We start from the raw sequence: 24828 nt of genomic DNA on the forward strand, positions 1-24828 counted from the left end.
CCACCAAAAGCATGTAAAATTCTCCCCTGGCACACCAAGGGCCAAACAGGGCACTCTAGATGCTAGTCAACATTTTTTTGGAGCCCCAACTCTTGGGGCTTCTGATTCAGCAAGAAATTTAATTTTCACCTTGACACAGCAGAGGAAAACATCACCAGAAAGGCTCAGGCAAAAAAACGGACCTCAGTGGCACTGGTATCGCTTTCATGTCTTGTAATATTTTAAGGAGCCAAATCACCAGGGAAGCTGTTTGTGACAACATCACAGATGCAACTCATGGATTCTGCGCATGGACCTAGAAGAAAGTTGGGGTAAAGACCAGTTGAAAAAGGAATACCAGGAGACAAGGATGAAGGAAAAGTAGTTCTAGCTTTTTGCTCACGCTTTTCAAAATTACTGCCTTGAGGAGGTAGAAGCCCTCTGGCACTTTATATTTACAATTAAAACAGGCGCTGCCTCCTTTGGTACCCAAGGCTGAACTAAAGCCTTCCTTAAGAGTTTGAAGTTGCTGAGGAAGAGGAATTTTGGAAAACTTCAGGCTGGTTCTGCATTTCTACTCTATCAGATGATATGAATCCATCCAAGCTTTCCCTCACCATGGTTTTACTACATTAACACCCAGAAGCAGCTATGGATTAAAAGCTACTGCCGCAGTCCATAAAGCTGGCACAGAGAGCAACACTGAATGTTTGAATGCAGGGCAGACACTTCACAGGGAAAGCAAACTGCCCTCCTGGCTTAGAGAGGGCAGGCTAAAGGATCAGAAGTCAGGGGCTATATATTTGCTGTGGCAGAGGAGCACGGAAGGGAAGTAGCTGCTTCAGTGGCTAGAGCAAGCTTGTGGAAAAATAACATAAGATAACTTTGCAGGATTGTGGAGCAAAGGGGAACACCGGCAAGGTGCTCCCTGGAGTTATCAAGAGGCCCCTGGTTGGCAGGCACAGGGACAGGAGCTTTGTTTTCTGTGCATTGAGAGAGAAGGGCACGAAGACTCTTTGTCTTTCTCAGGGCAAGTATTTAGAATCCTCACCAACTTCCCCTACGTTTCCAAGATAGCCTCTCCTTGCATAGGTGTCTGCAATGGTTTATGCCCAACTGCATGGAGGAGCAGAGCAATCTCCCTTTCAGTGCCAGAGCTTTGGGTTCCCATTACCTGTTCTGGGAGAGGGAGGACACCACACAGAAATAAGGAACTGTTGGTCTAAGGGAGTTTTCCTAGCTCTTCTCTTCAGACGTATTGCCCAGGTGAAGTTTAATAACCACAGCCCTTAGGCCACCGCTGCCATCAGATCTGTTCGTTAGCACCTTTGTGAGGGCTTTCCAAGACTGCCAGTTCTCAGGGGAATGAGAAGTGTTTTAATTGTATATAATTAAATACCGTTCCCTTATCTAGATTTCAAAGTTTACTGTTAGAGCTTCAGTACCAATGCTCTCTTCCCCTCTAATTAGCTTCCTTAATATGTGCAGCATTGCTTCTTCCCCTACGGGGACAGGGCTCTCCTGCAAGGAAGCTTGGATTGCATCTAATTATTAGCAAAGGAGACAGACAGCAGGCAAGCACTGGAGCTGTCCCAGATATTCCTTGTGAGCAAAGAACCCAGATTGGATTGCCACAGGGAAGGTCTGAAGGTTGCATGTGTATGCGTACATTTGGTCTTTCTGCTTCATCTGTAGGTTGCTTTGCGTGTTACCCCGTTACACATTTGTGGCAAAAGTCCATGTAGGACAGAGGCCACCTGACTGAAGTACGACTCACATGATGAACCCTTTTGCCTGTCTAGCACATAACAACAGGAGAGGATGAGTTTCCAAGACCTCATCTGACCGAAATCTGTCCAAAAAGAAACAATACACCTGATATCTTCAGTAAATTTTTGAACAGTGTCTCTAAGCTGTCCTCTTAAGCTGACCTGCTTTTGACAGAGGTCATCCACTCCCCTAAGCTACTCCTGAGTGGACCCATCTGTTCCAGGAGGAAATTTTCCCTCCTATCTGATCTGAATTGCCTCTGTTGCTTCCTCAAGACCCTGCAGACACAGACAATATATTATTGCCTTTTACATGGCTCAATGCTTAGACCTTCCCTATGCCTGTGTCTTTTTAAATTAAACAGCCCCATTCCTCGCAGTCTCTCATCTGAGGTCACATTTCTCAGACCACCAGTCATTGTGCTTTCCTTTAGACTATTCCCATCTTCTTCTGGAGTCGAGTGCTCAGAGTTGGACGCAGCTAGGCAGAGCATAAGGATGGCTGCACTCCTCGTGGATATCTTCAGGATGACATTTGTCTCATTCATTGCAAGAGCATGACGTTGTGAGCTCAGATTTGGCTGCTGGCTCACAATGGCACCCCCTGACTCAGTCCTTCCCCTCCCACTTGAATTTGTGCTTACAACTATTCTAGCTCAAGCAATTCACAGTGTCCTGTATCTACTTGGGCTATTTTCCAGCCCATATCTGTAAATACCCATCCTACCTTCAGTAATGCTTCCACCTTCTTCACTCTTTCTATCTGCAAGTTTAAACACCAAACTTCTCTTTTCCATGTCCAACAAGCTCTAGTTCAGCACAAGCATCTGCTGAACACCTCTTCACCCCCATCCAGTGCCACATTTCTCTTCCCAGACAGTGGCCCATTTAGCCAGTGCTTCCTTGCAGCAGTACCGAATGAGACAACATTAAAAGCCTTTCTGAAGCTGAGTCATATGAGAACCACTGCTTTTCCCTTACCCAAAAGGCTTGCATAAAAGGAAATTAGGTTGGCTTGATAAGATTTGTTTTTGACAAATCTACGCTGGCTGTTATCTCTGCGGTACTTACAAATAACGTGTTGATTTATTCTAGGCTCTTTTAGGTACAGAAGCAGACCTAATCTGGCTGAGCTTCTTTTGAAGGCAGCTCCTGAGCTTGCCTGCAGATCTCATCTGTTGCCCAGAAAACCTTCCAGGAGGACTGCTAGCAGCTCTAAGAGCCCCCCAGGCATTCTTTTAACAACACAAGGCTAATTTCACTATGCTCGCATGGTCTGAGGACAGGTGGCTTACTTTATCTCCATCCTACACCTGCAGGCCACATGAACACAGATGTCCACAGAGGGATGTGCTTCTTGGTGGAATCTGTCATTCAGTTCCCTTCCCCTTCTCCCTCTGCACTGCTAAGGCATGGATAGGACATCTCCTTCCCCTCTAATTCTCGTCCAGTTCATGCTTAGCCTGACAGTGACCCAACACTCCCATGCTGCTCTGTTACACTCCTCCACGCTAAACTGACCCATTTTTGTGGTTTTATATGATTCTTTTTGAGTTTCAGGTCACTGGAGAGCTCATGAGTCAGGTAAATTTCCTGTTATGCTTCCTGCCCTTTCCTCTGTGGTAGGATCATTTGTGTCTGGTGCATTAATATGCAGGACTGATACCTTAGGCCCCTAGGTCCCATCACATATACAGTCACTAAGGATGAACATAAATTTCAATAATCAAACCTAAATTGTAAATGCAAATCCACTGAACTAAGCAAATACAAATGCCTGTGCAGAGTCTTATGCCAGGTAAAGCCTGCTCCCCACCTGCATGAGCCAAAGCAACAGGTTTCATCTCAGATCCATCCTCCCGTTGTCAATGAAACCAGTGTGTCTCTCCCCTGCTCATCACAGCCCTATTTATTGCAGACTCCCTGCAGAACAGAACTTTTTTTCTGCCTCATGTACTCTGACACGGCTGCGTAGTCATGTGACAGCTGTGCAGTATTAGGACAGCAGAGCCTGGGCTGCAGAATGGCATTGTCAAGAGGAAAAGGAGGGCTGCAGCTAAGGACCCACAACTCCTCGGAGCACATGTCCATGTTCTCCAGACCCACATGTTTCTTGCTCATGTGTAAAGGCATGCCAGGATAAGTCATCTGTCACAGCCCTGGCAAGAGAAGCACTCAGGTTGCACAGGTAAGTTTTTGGGTCAGAGGATCTGGAAGTCCTGGTAGTCAACAGGTTGACCATGAGCTAGCAATCTGCTCCTGTGGCCAAGAAGATAAATGGTATCCTGGGGTGACCAGCAGGTCGAGGGAGGTTATTCTCTTCCTCTACTCTGCCCTGGTGAAGCCCATCTGGAGTACTGTGTCTAGTTCTGGGCTCCCCAGTTTAATAAGGACAAGGAACTACCAGAGAAAGTCCAGTAGAGAGCTACAAAGATGATCAGGGATCAAGAGCATCTTTCTTATGAGGAAAGACTGAGACAGCTGGGTCTGTTCAGCATGGAGAAGGCTAGAGATCTAATTTATGCTTATAAATATCTTAAGCGTGGTTGTCAAGAGGGTGGGACCAGACTCTTTTCAGTGTTGCCCAGTGATAGGATGAGGGGAAACGAGCGCAGACTGAAACTCAGGAGGCTTCATCGAAACATGAGGAGAAATTTCTTTACTTTGAAGGTGACCAAGCACTGGAACAGGCTGCCCAGAGAAGTTGTGGAGTCTCCTTCTCTGGAGACATTCAAAACCCGCCTGGACACATTCCTGTGCAATCTGCTCTAGGTGAACCTGCTTTAGCATGTGGGTTGGACTAGATGATCTCCAGAGGTCCCTTCCAACTCCAACGACTCTATGGTTCTGTGACAGCAGAGCCAAGGCCACGGGAATGGCACAGAGACAGGAGCGTGAGGGCTGGGTAAAAGGAGAAGTTTGGAAAACACAGGCACAGACTGAGGAGCTGAGCCATCAGCGCTGTAAAGCTGAGAGGCTGCCTGGGAAGTCTGAGGGGCTGAGGAGCACTTTAATGGATTGATATATTTCTACTCTAGATTGTTTGTAGAAGCCAAATTTATAACTATTTTGTTCTTCTGGAAGCAAGCAACAGAGCTTGGAAAAGAACTCAAGGCAAAACAATAAGTTTTGTTTTGGTTTGTTCTGAATCCAGCAATAAACTTTGTCCTTCTTGTATCTCAGCCAGCAAGACAACAGCTTTGTCACCTGGTGACAGTGCATCTGGCCTCTGGGACAAGGCTCTCCTCAGGGCATACTGCGCCTGTGATTAATTTACAGCCACATCCCATGACCCCAAAATAGCCCAGTGTGTGACTACTGCACACTGGTGTTGTAACAAGAGGAAATAACCAGAGGAATCACTGTCGTGTTTTAACCCCAGCTAGTAATCACAACCAGAATAGCCACTTGCTCAATCTCCGTCCCGGCCCCTCCAAACAGGGGAGAGAATTGAAAAGGAAAGAAGAAACTTGTGGATTGAGATAAACACAGTTTAACATATATAACAAAACAATGCTAATATACCACTACTACTACTAAGAAGATGTATTAAATAGAAAATAGAATATGCAATAAAAAATACTCAATTCAGTTCCTCACAAACTCCATCTGCACCAAGAAGCCAGTCCTGGGAAGAGAATAAGCACCCTGGTCCCAAACAACCCATCCTGAAGAGAAAAGAGAGAAAAAGGCAGAAAGGCCCATAGGTCTCTGCAAAATGGCAGGATGTGAAAAGGCTGAACTAAAAGAAACTCACAAATGGAACTCCACTGAAACAGAGCAGAACCAGAACTATCTCCATCTCCCTCTTGCTAGCCAGAAACCTGACTCCCTTAAATATAAAGCATGATGCTAATTACATGGAATATTCCCACTGATCAGCCTGGATGTCAGTCAAGGTCTGCCCCATCCATGCCCCAGTTCCTAACAGCCTCACACCTGGAGGCAGAGAGCTGAGAAGGACTTTGGTTCTCAGACAAAAACTAAGGTAAGAGCAAGCTCTTACATTCTCTTTGTTCCAACTCAAAGACACTGGAAAGTTACTTGAAGAAAAACATAAATTCTGTCCCGAGGTGTTATCTTCTTGCTCTCAAACTAAATCCAAACAATGATCACGCTAGCTACAAAAAATTGAAGTTGCTAACTGCATGAAGGAAATTAACTCACTTTGTCAAACCAGCACGATCACACAAGCACTTCAAACAGCAAAGAGACTTCCTGACAACAATGCTATAAGATGTAAATCACCACTAGAAAAAAAAAAAGGTAGTATCTGCACACTGGACTCTACTCAGTCCATCTCCATCCCTGTCCTCAGCTATTTGAGGGCAGAGGACCTTCCCGTTCAACAGGCTTTGCTCTGGAGGAGCAGGCATAAGCAATCAGCTCCATCATTCTGCTTCTAGCGCTCAGTTCCCAGAGATCCAGTCTGTGCCCCTGTTCTTCATTATTGCTCTGTTTCTATTGCCAGACACATTTTATTGTTACTTTGATTGTGTAGGAAGGAGTCCAGACACTATGGAAATGGAACCATATAGGGACTGGACAGAGGAGGCACATGCTGGTCACCCTCTTACTTGCACAGCAGTGGGAATATTTTCTCTCTTACACTAAGATATTTTTAAAACAGAGAATGCTGTTATTATTATTTTTTGTCACCCAGGATCCAGCATTGCCATTCTTGGAAATCAGTGCAACGCATCCAATGTCAGTGTCAGAAACATTATTAGTGGAGTTTTTGATATCTCCCAAGATGTCCTCAAACTAAATGGCATTTATGACTTGGAGAGGGCTGATCTCTACTCCAACCATGCCTGAGCCTACAAAGCAGAGAACATACCCACTAATACCCCTGCAGCTAAGCCATGTATCCAGCCATCACAAACATTGTGGCTGTGAAAGACTTTTAATCAAAGCTCCTCATCTTAGAGTACTGTAGCAATACAGGTGGTTTAGCAATACCACACGGTGAAGGTTAAGCTAACACAGTTATTCTATGGTGCTGGAGAACAGGGCAAGGAGAAGAGACAAGGGATAGTATACGTGTCTTACCCCTTGCATGGCAGTGATGTGCATGTCCTTGCTAGTGAACACGCAGTTTTGTCCCTGATGTGACCAAAGCCAGGAGGGACATACACAAGGCAGATTCGGACACGGAAGACTATGCATCACCTCTGGTACACCTGCCTGACAAAAGCAGAGCTCCATCACATACCCCCTGCCAGCCGAGAGCTGGACGACAGCACTCCATCTGCCTGCAACACATCAGATGATGCTTTTGAGCTTAGCCTCTCTCCCTGGGGAGGGTCTGTTTCTGACTTAGCCAGTTGTCTGCCAGGTCCAGCTTCTCCTTTCTGTTTGGCTTTGGATGACAGCAGATGTTTCTCTGCCCATCTGCACAGATGCTTGGATGCCAGCTGTGGTCAGCTGTCTGCTTTTTGTTCTGTCACTCTCGTTTGAAGCCCACAAATGCAGCCCTGCTGCTGGAAGAAAACTATTGAGCACTATACACTGATATCAAACCTGAAGGCAAAGTATCAGAGGAAAGAAGCCTTTTCCCAAGGCAGATGCACAACTCAAACTCAGCACTTCCATCAGGGTCCTGGGTATGAACTATTTACCTCTCCCTGCTCAAGGATTTGCTAGAGTAAAGGATCTCATGTGCACAGGAGGGAGAGAGACAGATCCCTGCTCTGCTGACAAGGCCTGCATATCACAGCTGGTGTTAACGGTGCTGCTGGCAGTGTTCAAGAACATGCCAGGGAAATAACAGAGCCTTCAAAAGGGTGACAGGACTTCTCCTACCCCCTCTCTCAACTCCCTAGCAAGGACCTGCAGAGCAGCGCTTCACTCCAAGTAACTCTTAACCACACCAACAAGCTTTGCTAGGTTTGATGCTTTAATTTCTTAAAACAAGCCCAGATCCTCTGTTTTATAAATGACTACAATGCATTTAATAGGTAGCCTTTTCATAAAGGAGCACAGCGGATGTGTGCACAGGCTCTGATGAAGCTAATAACTGCCTCTCAATGGCTTTCAGAGAGTTATTACATATTTAAGATCCAAGCTCCCTTAATCAACCACAGAGATGCAGCTGGCAGCAGTAAATTGCCAGCAACAGCTCATTACAAATAAGGAAACACTGGTTTTTCAAGGACAAAAACTGTGTCAGTTCTTCAGCAAGAGCTAACCATTCTTGTTCTCACCCTTCTCTCCCTCCCACCCTTCTCCCCAGTCATGTGTTGGCTCAACTTGCTTCATCCAATAACAACCTCACTGGCTAATCCCCTCCACAGCAGATATCATCAAATCAAGTTCCTAGATTTCATGACTTATTTGGGCAAACAGCACAGACTGCATCCCGTGCTTACCCTCCCCAAGCAAGCTACAGACAGGACTTGTCCTACAACACCATGATGACATAGCCCTTGGCTTTAGCCTGGAGAGGAGAGGACCAAATCAGGCCATAAGACACTTAGAGACACAATTGTGAGTATGTGCTTTGCAGGCTTGAGAGCTGATGTGAGACTTGGGAAGGATTTTTTTCAGCCTATACATACACATCATGTCTCTGTCACTCTGTGCCCAGTCTGTGTGCACAGGACAACAGCAAGCACCTGCAGGCTCTTGGTTGCAGGAGAAAGGGGAAGGTCTATGAACATCACATGGCCTTATTTCCTTGTTGTCTCCTAAGCCCCCCTCCCATGAGGGTTGTCCAGTGCAACCGAGACAAGAGCACAGCAGTTTAAGAAAGATGCACATGGCTGGGAGATATTAAGGTTAACATTTTAGGAGTGTTTGGGAAAGACTAAACATAGTGCAAAATAAGAGGATAAAAAGAGAAGCCAGCTCACCCTGTTATATTTGTACCTTCTCCCCCGGAAAGGGGATGCCCAACTTTTGGTCTTCAAGACCCAAAGGAATGATATGTTTCAGTCCCATGGAACTTCTCCCCAAAACTCCTCTGGAAAGCAAAACAGGCCCCCATGCCATGTCCCAGCCTCATGTGACACGTGTGTCCAACTCCTTGCTGTGGGCCATGGCCAAGGCCACCTCCCATGAGATGGACCCAGGGCACTGAGTGCTCCTGCCACAGGCTCAAGACCTAGGTCCTGGTGGCCATATTTGAACTGCCTGGAAGTTTCACTGGGCCAGCTGAGACTGCAAGTGTTGAGGGGAAAACATGCTCTAAAATCCAAGCTGGGCACAGGAAGCAGGCTGAATAAGAGTTTAATCTCTGTTTGGTCTGTTTTGATATCTCACACTGCGCCTCCAGACATTAATCCTATACAAGCCAGGGGTTGTAAGGGAGGGAATGCACACTGACCCACATGAAGTGGGACAGATAAAGGAAGAGATAATACGTTCAATGATGAAACATGAAAAAGGGAATGTTTGCTTGCTTCACCTTCAGCCTCATTTACAGTGGTCTCTCTGCTGCATCAGAAAACTCTCTGCTCTTCAGCTGCATCCTACTGCAAGGCTGACCATGACAGAGGTTTCATATCTTTCTCTGAAGCTGCAGGCCACAGATGCAAAACTGAGCTACAGAGGTCCCAGGGCTGAGTCAGGATTTTATTTTTGCTGTTTCTTCAGAAATACTTCACCCAGCTTCTTTTGGAAATGGAAAGAGGAACTTAAAAAAGCAGTACCACTTGGTTCCCCACTGCCACAATCTATACTTATTGACATTTTCAAAGAGCTCTTGGGAGGGAGGCTATGTGATCTCTGGGGACATTTTCCCTAAAAGTCAGAGGACTTAGTTGATGTTTGTGTCACTTAGTATTTGGCTCCTAGATTTATGCTTCCAGAGAAATGGCAAACCTGGCTTGGACAAGTCAAATTCAGTGAGCCAAGAATGTCTCTTCCTAAACGTGCAGCAGATACCTTTTATAAAAATAGATAAACTATATATTATGAACAGCAAGATCTATTGACATAAGATTCTTCATGCACTTAGAGGTGTAACTGCATAGGTGAAATACCAGTTTCATTGGTTATCTGTATAATTGTGTGTATCATCTTCCCCACTGACTTATTAATGCAATAAAAACTTGTCTTTTGTGGGGTGTGGGTGCAGACACCTGGAATGCAGATTGTAATAGATCTCTAGTTGCAATGTTATCTCTGGAAAAAAGACTACTTTTTGAACATGAAAGAACACAGTTTTCATACAGATTTACTGTCACATCTGGAAGAGGTGCCCCTCCTGATATTTTCAGACAGTAAGGAGAAGAGATCCCACCAGCTGGGGAAGGATTGCTTTCTCCTCTAAGATTGGAGGCTGGGCCTCTTTTAAATTATTTGGCATTTGGTCAGGAGATAAAAATACATGGACTATATTAACCAGTGGCCTCTTTTATGATTACAATAGCTGCAGTAGTTGGCTGGGCAGGAAAAGCCTGCAACTACTTATCTTCTCCATGTTCTCATCAAGAAAGCTTTAATCGTCAATGGAGATGCAAGACAAAGTTGGAGTCATCTTGTTGAGGATGGCTCCAGAGGGAAGGCTCTCTCTTACACTTTAAATCATAGCACCTTGCCCTACACTGACAGCTCAGAAACCCAGGTACCTGTCCAACATCACTAAGACTGGCCTTGCTGAGACCCAAGTCAGACACCTTTAGCTTTCCCACACAGCTTGGAACAATCTGTCATGCACATCGAGATAATCCCTTTGCAAAACATATTTAAATGCCTTTTCTTTCACTTGGCAACATGCACCCATTGAACACACAAGCTGTGCTTCAAGAGCAAGGAGCAGAAAAGCATCACTCCAAGAAGCTACCAGGCAGTGCTGGGATAAAATGTTACATAGGAGGACCAACATCTTCTCTGTTATACATCTTTTTTGGTAGCATCGGAATGAGATCTTTGTTTAAATGCACAGGAGTGGCATGGCTTCAGCAGTTACACAGCTATTTTGTGCACTCTGGGAAAGGGGACATCAACAAATTGCAAAACGGGAAAGTCTCTCTGGACACTGCAAACAAACAACATGTTACATAATTGAGCCTTTTGGGAACCAGAGGAAGTCTCCAGAAGATCAGGGCCCTCCCAGCACTTTCTAATTTTTCTGGGACTTACCAACAAGCCAGACCTCTAATAATAGATGCTTGTACACAGTTTTCTTTCGTCCTTGTGTCCCCCTGCACTGCTCTACCTTTGTTGGTAGTGCCCCAGAAGAACACATCTTACTTGATTTTATCAAGCTGATTTATACAGCCTAGAATAGCAGAGCTGAAGAGGCACTGAAGACCTTTAGAAAGGGCAGCAAAACCATCTCATGGCCATCAGAGCATGGGAAAAATTGAAGTTTTAGAACTTCATTGAATCAAAACATGCTAGGGAATTGTACCGTGCTACACAGCTGTGATTTAGCTGAAGCACAGCAATAACACAGCAAACAGGCTTTAGCTCTGCAACCCACATTTTGCACTAGCACATCTTCTTTGTTCCCATTAGAGCAAACTCTTCCAAGAGAAGATGCCCATAAGCAGCATCCCGAGCTTCAGGAGCACACAGCCTTTGTGCTGCAGGGCTGCCCTAAACTTGTGCCCAGGCAAACATGGGCTTGCAGAAATCTTTTGCAAGTCAGATTGTAGCATCCAACACCTGAACATGGACTGTAGCAGCTAAGTTTTAAATGAATACCTACTGCCTTTCAAGCATGTGAACAGATTGCAATTTGCACAACCTATTTCATCTCTGTCCCTGAAAAATAGGGTACATATATGTCCTCTCCCGCCTGAATGGAGCAAGCCCCTTGGTCAACACATAGTCCTGTAGTTGTCACCTCCTCCCACCTCATTTCCCAAGACCTCATCTGTACCAGGCTGCAAACTCCTGAGGTGATGCTTAGAATAATGGAATCATTTCGGCTGGAAAAGACCTTTAAGATAATTGAGTCCAATGTAAACATTGTTAAGTTCACCTCTAAAACATAAAATCGTAGAATAATTTTGATTGGAAGAGACCCTCAGGATCATTGAGTCCAACCATAACCTAACTCTAGCACTAAACCATGTCCCTAAGAACCTCATCTATGTGTCTTTTAAACACCTCCAGGGATGGTGACTCCAACACTTCTCTGGGCAGCCTGTTCCAGTGCCTGACAACCCTTTCCATGAAGAATTTTTTCCTAATATCCAATCTAAACTTCCCCTGGTGCAACTTGAGGCCATTTTCCCTTGTCTTATCACTTGCTACTTGGGAAAAGAGACCAACACCCTCCATGCTACATCCTCCTTTCAGGTAGCTGTTGAGAATAAGGTCTCCCCTCAGCCTCCTTTTCTCCAGGCTAAATGGCCCCAGGTTCCTCAGCTACTCCCCACCAGACTTTGGTGGTCTAGAACCTTCACCAGCCTCATTGCCCTTCTCTGAACTCGTTCCAGCACTGAAATTTCTTTCTTGTAGTGAAGGGCCCAAAACTGAACACAGGATACCAGGAATTCTGCCAAGTATGCGAGGATGATCACTGCCCTGGTCCTGCTGGCCGCACTATTCCAATGTATACGTACTTCCCACATACTGTCCCTTCCTGCGACTCCAAGGAGAGAGAGTTTAAAGGCAATAGAGCTATGATAGCAATGCCCTGGCATCTCCACAGAAAAAAAACATACTCAGGCTTCTAAGAAAGCTGTTCTCCTCCATTTTTCGCTTGCTGTGCGCATACTGATAGCCAGTAAGAAAAGGCAGAAGGAGGCTTGCTGTGGGGAGGGTGCACCAGCATGCCCTGGGAGGCTGGGCAGCAACTCTCACAGGGTGTTGTCAGCCCATTTCCAGCACACCCCTTGTTTCTAGGCTGTTGGCAAAAGTCAGCAGTAGAGAGTTTAGTGGAGGACAGGCCACCAGCACGGAGAGTAGTGACAGCATAGTGGGCCCCGGCACAACACTGAGGAGATGACAGTGCCAGCCTACTGTGAAACCCCACCTCACAGGCTAAGCTCCAACAGGCAGTGCAGACGCAGATGACATTATCTGTCTTTGATGAAGGACAGCACAGACATCCTGGGCATAGTGGTGCATCAAAGACAAGGGGGAGGCCCAAGGCCCTCTGAGCACAGTCACAGAGCCTGCAGCCATTTGTTTGGCCTGCTAAGTAAACATGTCACATCCCAGGGGAACTGAGATTAAACATCACATTCTTCCTGCCAGAAGCCCAGTTTTGCTAGTGCTGAGTGACCTAGTTAAAAATAGCCTTTGGGGGACAACCTTATAGCCCAGTTCATTGCATCTTGCAGACAACTCCATGCTTCTCCCACAATGGGCAAACAAATAAATAAATAAATAAATGAAGTAACTGCTTTCCTCTCTACTAAAATTGTCATTCAGGAGCCAGGAGCAATGGCATATCGTGTGCTCTTGACCCTTGTGTGAGCAACATTCATGTTCTGGTTTCCAGACTGCTGGAGCTGTGAAGTTCTTGCTCAGTTTTTCCTGAGAAGTCGAAACCCCAACTGTGGGTTTCCCCATTCACTTCATTGTCCCTGTGCACAGAGAGCAGATACAAGTAACAGGCAGAACAAAAGGTCCACTCTTGGCACTCATCATGGGTCTGTCTCAGCTCTTAAGAGACCAGTTGTATGATACACAACACCTAAGCTAACATTCAGCTCTCCCGTGACACAGCAGTGCCATTTATCAGGGAATTCTCCAAGTTCTATGCAGCGGCTTTTTGCTACAGACTCTGCTATTAACAAGGACTGATCTACAGTCACAGACTTCACTGTAGGAAGAGCCTGAGGCTGGAACAACACAACTCCCAAAGCTTGCTTCTCCTAGAGGCCCAACTGGTCAACGAAATGTCTTCATGACATACCCAAGGATTTTCTACTGGGCTATTTTATATTCTCCACATAACGTAACAAACAAGGCTACAGCACTGATTTTTTTCTACCATCCATCCAGCAACACTCAGGACCAGCCTCCAACAGCCTTAAGGCTCTTTTTTTTTTTATTTGCAAGCAGTCAAATGTGGCTGCAGTTGCATCCTAAACATGACACTTCTCTGCATGATGAAACTTTTTCAGGACATGCATTGTACAATGACACAGGACTGTAGCCTTCAGAAGAGGAGGACGCGAAGTGACCTTCACCAAAGCCCCAAACAGAGCACTGGTGGAACAGTCTGTGGCCCAGTCCTGGATGACCTGACTCAACAGGCAAGGGGAAGTAGGTACCACAATTCATACACTCATTTTAGGCCCTTCACAAAACAGGTCCTTATGACTGGGTGGTAACAGCCAGCTCATTTTTGTTCACTCCTCCACTGTAAACCTGAGGCTAGAGAGATTTGTGTGACACATGGATAGGATGCGGGAGGCTGGGCTCACAAACCAGTCCCACTTCCTGTTGCTGGAAGGGTGGAGTGCCCCTGAGCACGCATCACTCTCTGGTCTGTTGGCAAGGCAGGGACACAGCATTTCAGGCTCCACAAAGTACATAAGGCCATTTGTGACTTACTGCAATGTGCTGACACCCAACACCTCCAGTGCAGCTCTGGGGGCCATGTGCATTTAATTTCAGGAGAAATGGAGACTGTAACAAATAAAACCTTCACTTACACTATCTCATCATTCTGGAACTCCAGCTCCCCACAGGTGTCTTCAAAGTCCTCTCCTCCACCTTTGGCTGAGCCTTCAATGGTTTTGTAGGGCACAATAACATTTCCTCGTGCACCAGAGGTTCTCAACACTTTCACTTCCATGGTCCCTACACTTTCACTGACGTGTGTTACGGGTTCCTCAAAGGTGAAGATGCCAGCGTGGTCATCGTCAAAGATGGTGACAGTGGCAGTGGATGGTGATCCCAGGCAGGCAAGCGTTGAGACGCGACTGGCTTCAAGAATGCCCTCATCTGAGGCCTCAGTGCTCACGCGGACGTTGCTGAGATGGACCAGGAAATTCTCATCCTCCTCAAATATGTCATCATCAATTATGCCAACACGGATTTCCTTCTGGGTTTCTCCAGGCTTGAAGACCACTGTCCCTTCAGTGAACTCATAGTCAGAGCCAGCATTTGCTGTCCCATCCTCTGTCCGGAAGTCAACATATACCGTGTTGGTCAAGTCTCCTCCACGGCGAATGATGGTCAGGGCAACGGTGCCACAGTTTTCCAGACACTGGTAGGTACCCTGCTCAAAGTAGAGCTTACTGATGGGATCATTTTCTGCCACATCACTGTTGACCTCATGCATGCTGACAGCTTTGCGGGCCTGGTCTGCAGCATGTCTCTTCAAGATGTTGCCAGCTCCCGTCATGAGCCGAGTAGCCTGAATGCGGTAAAAGGCCCTGCTCTTCTGCTGCTGGCTCAGGACCTGGTAGTTGGCCAGCTCTATAAGCTGTTCAATTTCCTTGTCGGGATGCTTTTGTTTCAGCTCCTTCAGGATCCGAGCCATTTCCCTCCTGGCTTCCTCATCATCCTGGTCTTTCTCATCCACCTCTAACACCAGTGTTCCATCCAAAAAGTTCTCCACATGAGAATTAGCAACCTTTCCATCCATCTCAATATCAGCCTTGGAGGAGGGCCGGTCACCCTCGTGCTCAATGATCATGCCTCTCTGCTTGCCAGCTCGATATTTCTTGTAGACGTACTTGTAAAATAAAAGCCTCCTGTCAGCTATCCAGGCAAACACCACACAGATGGGGAAGAAGAAGAAGGTGAGCAAGCCTTCCCAAACCTCCACAATCCCAGGAGAAGACACAGATAAAATAATGTAAAGCCAAGTGTAGGCAAAGATGCTCCATGCGGCTGTAACAAAAAACACTCGCAGGTGCTTGATCTTCCTTATCTCTCCATCTGGAACAACGTAAACACAGATCGCAATGATGACAAACATGTTAAATGCAGCACTCCCCACAATTGTGCTTGGCCCCAAGTCCCCCGCCGTGAAACCATGGCCACACACTTCGATAACAGACAGGAGGATCTCAGGGGCAGATGAGCCCAAGGCCATCAGTGTGAGGTTAGAAACGGTCTCATTCCAGATCCTCACCGTGGTTTTGCTGGTCTCACCATTGGGCTTCTTGATGGTTATTTCCCGCTCTTGGGATGTGATGACTTCGATGGAGGACATGAAGCGGTCAGCTATGATAGATACTCCCAGGAACATGTACACCATTGCTACAAAATACACAGTTGCCCGAGCGATTTTGTCACCGAATGAGGGGTCTTGGGGTTCCCATATTGGTAAAATCACACCCTTTTTGCAGATGTATGAGCCAGTGCACTCCTCGGTGTCATTCACAGGCAATTCGCTGGGGCTTTCCGCATGTATGCCATCTGCATGGAAGAGCAACACCAGCACAATGCTCAGAAGTTGGAAGCTCACTGGGAAGGTAGGTGGGTAAGTTGCTCGTGACATGGCCGCTTCCACCGAGTGAGCTCCAAATGTCCTCAACCTGCAGAGATGAAAGGAAACATACATTAAGTGAAGCCAACTAGGGATAACAAGATTTTCTTCTGCACCCTGTTTATTTTCTATCTTTCCCAAACATATAATCAAGCTACCCTGTTACTCAAGACCCATCTTATGAACCTATTTGTTTTATAATTACTGCAGTGTTCCATGTACAAATTATCCAGCTCAGTTATCTGAAGAAGGATGGATTTGGATGCTAACAGTAGGCTAGCATCTACCCCCTTTAGTTACCATGATTTTTAATGCCACTTTATTTCTCTTTGCTGAAAGCCTAGTAGTTCAATTGCATTTTCTGGTTTCTCATCTAATTAAAGCCCATCATTCTGCTTCACAACTGGCAGAAGTGTTTCCCATTTCAAAATTACAGAGCACCCACTCACCGGAGTTCAGGCTAAGAGCAGGACAGGACAGGGAAATCTACTAACCCCTCATAATTAAAAAAGATAGATAGATAGATAGATAGATAGATAGATAGATAGATAGATAGATATACTTGCTGCTTTTAATCACTATAAACTCTGTATTTCACAGACTTTTCTTGCTCACAGTCCTCTCAAGCACCTACTCCACATCAGATATCTGCACAAAGTGATGTCAAGCCCTGGCAAAACCTGATTCTTTACAGTAACTTGATCATAAGGTGCACCAGTAGGGCAGTCTTTAATTAATGATTTTGGAGCCATTCCTTCCACAGCGCATCACTTTGCACCTTCCCAAAACTGGAAAGAACCTCATATGTAGCCAAGCATGGCTCTCTCGGCATGCTTCGAGAGGAAACCTGTGCCTGTGCTCTTTTCCCACTAGGTCAGTTTTGACGGCTTCCCCTTCAAGAGCCTTTCTCACTCCATTTACATCCGTCATCAGTCATGACAGCAGTACTTGCCCTTGTCCTGCCTCAAAATTTTCCAGCAGTGTAGAAGAGCTGTTAAAGAAGTTTGCAGTTAGTTAACCGTGCATAAAATGACAGAACAGATGCCTCTATGTACATAGAGATGCTCGGTGCAAAAACCTGAGCATGCTCAGTGTGACATTCTCAATTTTACTAGGCAGTAAAAGCCAGAGTCCTAGTTATTAAAGCTATATTTTCTCCTCAAGGAGAGGCTTTGCTATACTATGTTTCTCCATTCCAAGTTGATTTAATCACATGGTACTTAAAAATGTTTCAATGAAGAGAGGAAAATGAGTATGTATGTCAATACTTTTGCTGGAGAATACAAAAGGCTAAATTGGTTTTGCTCATAAAAAATCCACATCCCAGAAAGAAAAAAAAAAATGCTCAGCCATGAAAGGTTTCAACTCCTAAGAGAAGGATAGTATTCCCAGGCCAATATCAGAGATGGAACACAAGCAGGAGATTCACTTAATACCTCCCGAAGTCCAGCCTCTGCAACGCCAGGAAGGTCTCACCCTACCATGTGCCATCTGCTTGGTCTTGAGCAAACACCACACCAGGTCTGGCAGCTGCACAACTGCCTGTACTTGGGGACACACATCAGCCAGTCCACACTAAGGCTGCATCCAGTGACAGCATCCCAGGTGTCAGCTGGGGCTGGTCATAGCCAGCATCACCCAAGCAGGATGGCTAAGCACACCTTCCCTCTTCCTCCTGCAAGAGGGCTTGTTCCATAGCACAGCTGGGAGCCAGGCTGGCTCTCCAGCCACACAGCAGGCTACACATGCTTCATTTCTGACTGCAAAAGTACAGCCAGGTGGGTGTTCCTGTGGAGACGAATTTATCTTCCTAAAAAGGCACACACTAAAACCTCCTTGAAGAAAAGCACCTGGTCACCACCACCCATCTCCTTATTCCCCATGATGCAGAAATCACCCTTCCTCATCAGGGCAGGAGGACATTACACAGAGTCAAGGCTGCATGCAAGTGAAGACCTGGCTGAAGGAAGCAATGGGTACCATCCTGCGCCCATGTTACAGGACCTACTCCACAAAGAGACATCATAATGATGGATCAAAGCCCTCTCCTCCATTTATTTAAGTATGCTGTAGTGGGATTATTGGGCTGGAAGGATAATACTGAGACTTTATCAAGACAGTTTTATATAAATGGCATTTTCTTACCAGGAATTGTTGGTCTGCCTCTGCCATCCTCCCAATTTGCTAATTAAGAAAGGAGGAGCAAGGAAGTAAGCAAGTCAGAGAGCTAGGTGATAAGAACAGATAAGATAAACAATAAAAAGTAATTCTCCTGTATGGAGACAGACTTAAAAGAAAGGAGACCTTTGTGCTGGAAATCCTGCTAATGCTATCAAAAGCTCTTTCTGCTCAATCCAGAAGCCCTGAACATTGTTCCTCCTGATCACAGTTGCTGGGTACCCTCTGCTTCCCAAAATGCAGGTTGTAGCCACCACCACTTAGAAATTTGAAGTAAAAAATTGAAAACATAGTGTTGGTAAACAAGAGTACCTTGTTGCAGGCCACTTGCTGGACAGCTGATTTGAAACAGATGCGCATTCATGGGTACTAAAGTTTAGCCTAAGCACGAATTAGTCAGCCAACATCTGTACTTCTGTGTTTCACACTGCTCTAAACCAAATCTTGGAGACATTTGATAAAGGAGCTGTCAAAACACAGGCTGACTTGGTATGTACTCTGTTTATCCCAGATAGCTTCTAAGTGTAGTCTTTTTAAATATGTAGGCTTCAAAAAGTTTAGTTTGGGCATTAAATATTACTAAGCTGCATGATTCTTCCCCCTCTTCTTCTAAAGAGTAGTAGTTTCAACAGAAAACTCAAGAGCATCCACCTGCCCTTGTTCAGTTAATTTTCTCCCTGTGGCAAGTCATATCCTTGCACATGTACAATTATTCAGAGCAACCAGGCATTGTGAAATCCCCTTGGCAAGAAGAGGAAACAGATGGTTCTAGAGAAAATATTATGCTTTGGGTCACTGATTTGGGTCATAAAGAATAGGAGAGTCCCATCACACTTTGGACCTGTTCTATAGTCTTAAAAGGATTCAAGCACTGGAAGCCCCAGGCAGAAAAAAAGACACCCACAAAATCAGATTAATAAGTCAGTTAAACTTTGTTACCATGTTCTTCCCTTTAGAACATCCTAATATAAGTTGGGTTTGATTTGTTAGTTTGTGGTGATTTGTTGGTTTGTTTATTTGTTTTTAATCAAGTCCCATATTATGTTAAACAGGAGGAAAAAAGGCCTAGAGGCTTGCATCTGAGCAATCCAGCTTTCTGGCCTTCCCATCCAGCTCTCAAGGTACAAACATTATTTTTTGCTCAGACAGCAGGAGATAAGAGTCATGGAACTTTTCTGGAGAGATCAGATGGATGAGGAAAGACTGGAGCTTTGGAAGAAAAACGCACCAGCCTTGGCAATGTACCAGAACCTTTATTTGATGACAGTAGTATCCCCCATCTCTATGTTGGATCTTCTCTAGCATTTTGTGGTGCAGTCATCAAGAAATATTCACATACCCTCACCAGTTTTTCTACCTGAACCAGTTCACATTGAGTGTTATTAACACCAGACTTGGGAATTATGGAGAGCTAGAAAATGCTTGGCCATAACATTCTGGTTACACACAAACAATCAGAGCCTGACACTCAAAATATCTCCATGAAGCAACTGCTATAAAATTAGCAGATTTTCTTTATTTGTACAATACAAAATAAACAGCTTGGTCCCCAGAGACCCTTTTACTTGGCATTTGCATAGGGTCTCAGCACATGGTCCGCACACTACTGCAGGCAGAGTGGTAAGAATATTCCCAGACAAATCATTCATATTTTTCTCTAATGAGAAGCAAGGCTACCAGAATGCCAGCCCTCCCTCCAAACCCAACTTTGTTAGCTTTTCATTAAGGTATCTGAATTGCATTTCCCATCCTGGCCATCAACAATAAAAGCAAATGCAGTAGGAGTTTCACAGCATGCTCGCGAGGTCAGTAGCCCCAACAAACCTTCCCTGCTGCGGTGCTCATGGCCTGGCCTCACTCCCTCAGCACCTCTTGAGTCAGACTGATCACAGCAGTGCTGGGCAGAGGCACAAGCTTGGTGCTGGCCATACATGTGTGGTGAGGAGCCCCAAATCACCACCCCAGGCCAGCACAACCCTGCCCGTAAGCGCTACCCCATGCCTAGGGGCAGCACCCGGAGCTCTCTTTATCATGGAGGGGGTGAATCTGTCCTTGGGCTCCGTGGAACTCGCTGCTTGAGAGCTTTCAAGTGGAGCTGGATCTAACCAGGAGAGCCAGGTCCCACTCGGGCTCTCCTGAAGTGGCAGCTGTGCCCCTTCCCTTTGCGGACAAGCTCCCCCGGGGCACTAGCTGTTGGTTTTGCACAGTCATGAAGTAAGCCTGCAAGAGTCCTTGTGCTCCCTTCTAGACAAGCTCAGTTTAGAAGCAGGTACCAACCAACAGACGTTGGCCCAGCCTTTATTCCAGCCTTTAGTGTTGTGAAACACCAGGAGGGCAGTTGCTGCCCACAGCAGGGCTAGGAGGGCTGCAGAAATACTTGCCTCTCTGCTGGACATGGGAGCTATAGCTTTCACTAATCTGTAGGATAGAGCTGCTGCTGCCAGCTCGTGCTGCAGCACCCCAGTTTAGGAGCTGCCAGATGGGGGGAAAACTGCTTTTTAGACTTGACTTTGACCTTTCCCTGGCAGCAATGCTCCATCAGGCTGGCTGGTTGCTGCATACGAAGTGAGCCTGAAAGCTGCTCTGCGTTTCAGCAAAGCACAGCTTTTTCTTTGCAGCAGCCTCCCAAAAGTCCCATCTCCATTTGGGCACTTTGTCCTTGAAATATCCACTGTAAGACTTGTCCTGTTATTTTCCTATAGCTTTGTATCACACACAGGTTTACGACCATCTGCAACAAGCTAGTGCCACCATAATTTTTCAGAGTAGGGAAAAAACCCTGCTAGCGTGGACACTTTCATTACAGAAGAAGGACTGGGCAAGGAAGAAAAGGGCCTGGGCTCACCAAGAATGAGTTGCCACACAAAGACAGAGAGTGAGGCTTTCCACGGTGATTTTTTTCCCAGTATTCGAATGAAAACGCTCTGCAACACAGAGCAGCTGTACCACAGTAGCATTCACACCATTGCAGTCACCACTACCTGACAGTTCCTACTTCACTGTGCCATCAGCTTCATAATAAACATTATTACTGTGAATTTACTGCCAGCTTGTGTGGGAGAAGGTGTCCCCACAGTTGTGTCACTGTGTATAGAAGGTGGGAGCAGCACCCTCCCCCCGACAGGGTGACTGGTCACTTGTTGGGGGGCAGTAAGAAGTTTGCTCTTCACGGGAGAGTGGGTGCTTTTTGGCATGCTGTGGGGACACAAACAGGAGCATGTTGCAACACCATGGGGATTCCCATACAGCTGTTCCTCATCCCATAGTCAGAGCTAGACAAAAAGGAGCTTTTCCTACTGAGAGTGTGCTGCTGCAGGGTGGTGGGAAGGCAGCTCAAAACCCCCTTTGCTGGTGTAAGACGCACGATAAAGATTATCACTCTTCAGCCAGAGGACCCATAAACTTTGGCAAAAAAGCAGGTAGTTGCTACTGCAAGGCACAGCCAACCTGCAAGCTAGAGGAACAGGGCCTCAAAGCAAGCCAGCTACTCACTGCTCTGCCAAGTGTCCCTGGTGAAAAGACAACAGTCCCCAAAAAGGCTCCGAGTGAAAGGACAGGGTTTCAAAGCCAACAAGTGCCACCCCCCAGCAAAAATGACTATTTCAAGTTATGTGCCTTTTGCTCCTACCCCAAGATCAGACCTCATCTCCAAGTCATCACACCCCTTTCCCACTTTGTCTTGCAGTAGAGCCTACTGAAAGCAATATCCAGCCTTATCTAGGCAAAGTACTGCATACCTTACCGCCACAGATGGGACTCATACCCATTGCTCTCTCTCTAGAGGGCTAGAAAACCTCTCTACCTCCTCCTGACCCTTCCTGCCTGTGCTGAAGCCTCTACACCTGTGCCTCATTGAAAGCAGCAATCTGCTTCCCAGAAAGGCAGCTCGAGCAAAACCCATGCAGGGAAAAGACAAGACTGCAAGGAAAAAAAAAAAAAAAAAAAGAAAAAGAGAAAAAGCACAAACAAATTGTCTGGTCTCTGACCATCAATTAGTAAATCAGCCAAGAGCTTAGGTCCAGCTTCCTACAGCCAAGGGACATAAAACGGATGCCAATAGCCCTGCAACGTATGTGGCGGTTGGAGATTTGTCTAGGCAGCCACAGACTCCCCTGGCTTCATGTCTGGTCTTGATGCTGACCAGCTTTGGTAAAAAGTAGCTCCTGCCAGCTGTGGTTTTTACCCATCAAAGCAGGAAAAGGACTCTACCACCATGCTGGCTGTACATCTGGACCCATGGAGGAAAGTCGCTATGTCCAAACACCATGTTGCCGCTCAGGGCTGCACAGTGTGATGGCACTTTAAACACAGCTTAGAAAAACCTTGGCTCACAGCCCTGCTCTGGATCTGCCCAGCTCCTTCTCCCTTCCACCCAGTTCTGCCACTCCAAAACAGGCACAGCCTGTTGGCATCTCCTGTCATGACCCTCCAGATCTCGACATTAGAAAAATTATTTCCAGGCCATCAGAAGCCTGATTGCATCAGTACAAAAAAATATCAAAACCTTTCCAAATATAGTCAGAGACACAGGCCCTCCATGAAACCAATCAGTAAAACACACATCAGGCCACCCTGTTTTCTGTAAAGGACATTAAAAAGTTAGAACAATTATCAGTCAGCAACTGATTTTTCCAAGTACCCTATCTCTTCGATAAAGCATCCAATAGCCTCCCACAATCTCTGCAGCAACTTTCCAAAATAAACAGACAAACAGAGAAAATAAAACAACCCTGACATAAAATTTCAGCCAGATTGGATGAATTTGGTGGCAGCTTGTAGAGACTGAGCTTGCATGTGTGTGTCAGGGAGATTCCAGCCTTGCTTTTTAGCACATGAAGACCAAGTGGCAAATCAGCCCTTTCCCCCAGGATTGAAGATCTCAGAAAGGAAAATGCCAGGAAATGAGAAACAAGGGAGAAACACTGCATTTCTCTTGGGTTGTTTGGGTTGGTTGTTGTTTTGGTTTATTTGTTGGTTTTGTTTGAGTTTTGTTTTGGTTCGGGTTTTTGTGTGTGTTTGTTTGTTTGGGGCTTTGGGTTTTGGTGGTTTTTTGTGTGTTTTTTGTTTGTTTGTTTGTTTGAGTTTGTTTTGTTGTTGTTGTTGTTGTTGTTGAGTTTTTTGGTTTTTTTTTTTTTTTTTGGTGTCTTTTTGTTTGGTTGATTTGGTTTGTTTGTTTACAACTTCCCTCCTACTCGCTGCCTCCAGACCATTTCTTTATCCCTGTCACCTACTTTTGGTCTCTTCTTTATCAAGTAGCACCAACCTCTTCCCCATTATTCCTCCTGCAGTGTTAATGCCTTGCTCTTCCTGTGGATCTCCCCTGCTGATCTAAAGCACAGTGCTATCCACCGGGTCTCCACGAGCTGACTTTGAGGCTGCCTTGCTAACAGACTGTCTCTGTGATCTCAGGGCAGCCCTTCACCTCCTTGTGCTCTTCATCTCTGTCTGTAAAATGGGAAGAGCACCTCCCATGAGTGTTGGGAAAATAAAACACTACTAATAAGCCTGAAGCTCCTGGGTAGCCTGAAGAGGAAGCATCTGCCCAGAGACGCCCCACAGGGGCCAGGAGAGAGAAATTAGCAGGCCTGTTGCTTTCCTCTCTGCCTGTGTCTGCTCTTCCCTCTGTACTCATGTTTGCACTGGGTTTGCAGCTCTGTGTGGGTCTATATATAGTGGGATGCTCTTTTGGACTCTGCAGCAGGAAGAAGCAGAAAGCTTCAAGGGAGCAGAGACAAATCCCCAGTTCGCAGGTCCCTGCACCCATCCAGGGATGAAGAGGTGGGAGACATCGCCCGGAATGTGTGTGGAGAAAGGCTGAGGTGACTGCAGGCTGTGGACCTGGGTGATTTAGACACTGCCCTAGACAGGAACTGGGCAGGTTAGTTTAGGCTGGAGGCCCATCCTGGCACACTCCATTCATCAGCTAGATACCTAGCCGTGGCTGGTGAATGGTAGTAACACCTCCCAGAAGAGTCACCCCAGAGGTACCTCTCTTGAACCTCTGACCCTAGAGGGAGCTGAATGCTAGTGCTGAGCAGACACACTGTTTTTAGACCACCAAATCTCAGGAAAGCGAACAGAAGCGCAGATGTGTGCCAGGCCTTGGTTGCTTACCTCAAATGTGAGGTTAACCATAGAGTCATTTTGATTGGAAGAGACCCTCAAGATCATCGAGTCCAACAGTTAACCTAACACTGGCACTAAAACATAACCCTAAGAACTCTGTCTAAACACCTTTTAAACACCTCCAGGGATGGTGACTCCATCACTTCTCTGGGCAGCCTGTTTCAATGCCTGAAGACCCTTTCTGTTAATTTTTTTTTTTTTCCTTATATCCAATCTAAATGTCTCCTGGTGTAACTTGAGGCCATTTCCTCTCATCCTATTGTTTGCTACTTGGGAGAAGAGGCCAACACTCTCCATGCTACAACAGCCTTTCAGGCAGTTTCAGGTCCTCCCTCAGCCTCCTTTTCTCCAGGCTAAACAGCCCCAGTTCCCTCAGCTACTCCTCATAAGACCCTTCACCAGCTCCAGACCCTTCACCAGCTT

At 46.1% G+C, this 24828-nt stretch overlaps 1 protein-coding gene across 1 annotated transcript in view; it reads right to left on the minus strand.

Annotated features, from left to right (window-relative positions):
• The window catches only part of SLC8A1 (solute carrier family 8 member A1), a gene marked incomplete at both ends in the record, with an annotated part of 142725 nt that overhangs the window by 95646 nt on the left and 22251 nt on the right, over positions 1–24828 (minus strand). Inside the window, one exon of the mRNA XM_080341886.1 lies at positions 14315–16150. Within this exon, the coding sequence (XP_080198012.1) occupies positions 14315–16150 (1836 nt within the window). The remainder of the gene's footprint in view (positions 1–14314; positions 16151–24828) is intronic.

This window comes from Nesoenas mayeri (assembly GCF_963082525.1).
Source record: "Nesoenas mayeri genome assembly, chromosome: 3".
Taxonomy (NCBI): domain Eukaryota; kingdom Metazoa; phylum Chordata; class Aves; order Columbiformes; family Columbidae; genus Nesoenas; species Nesoenas mayeri.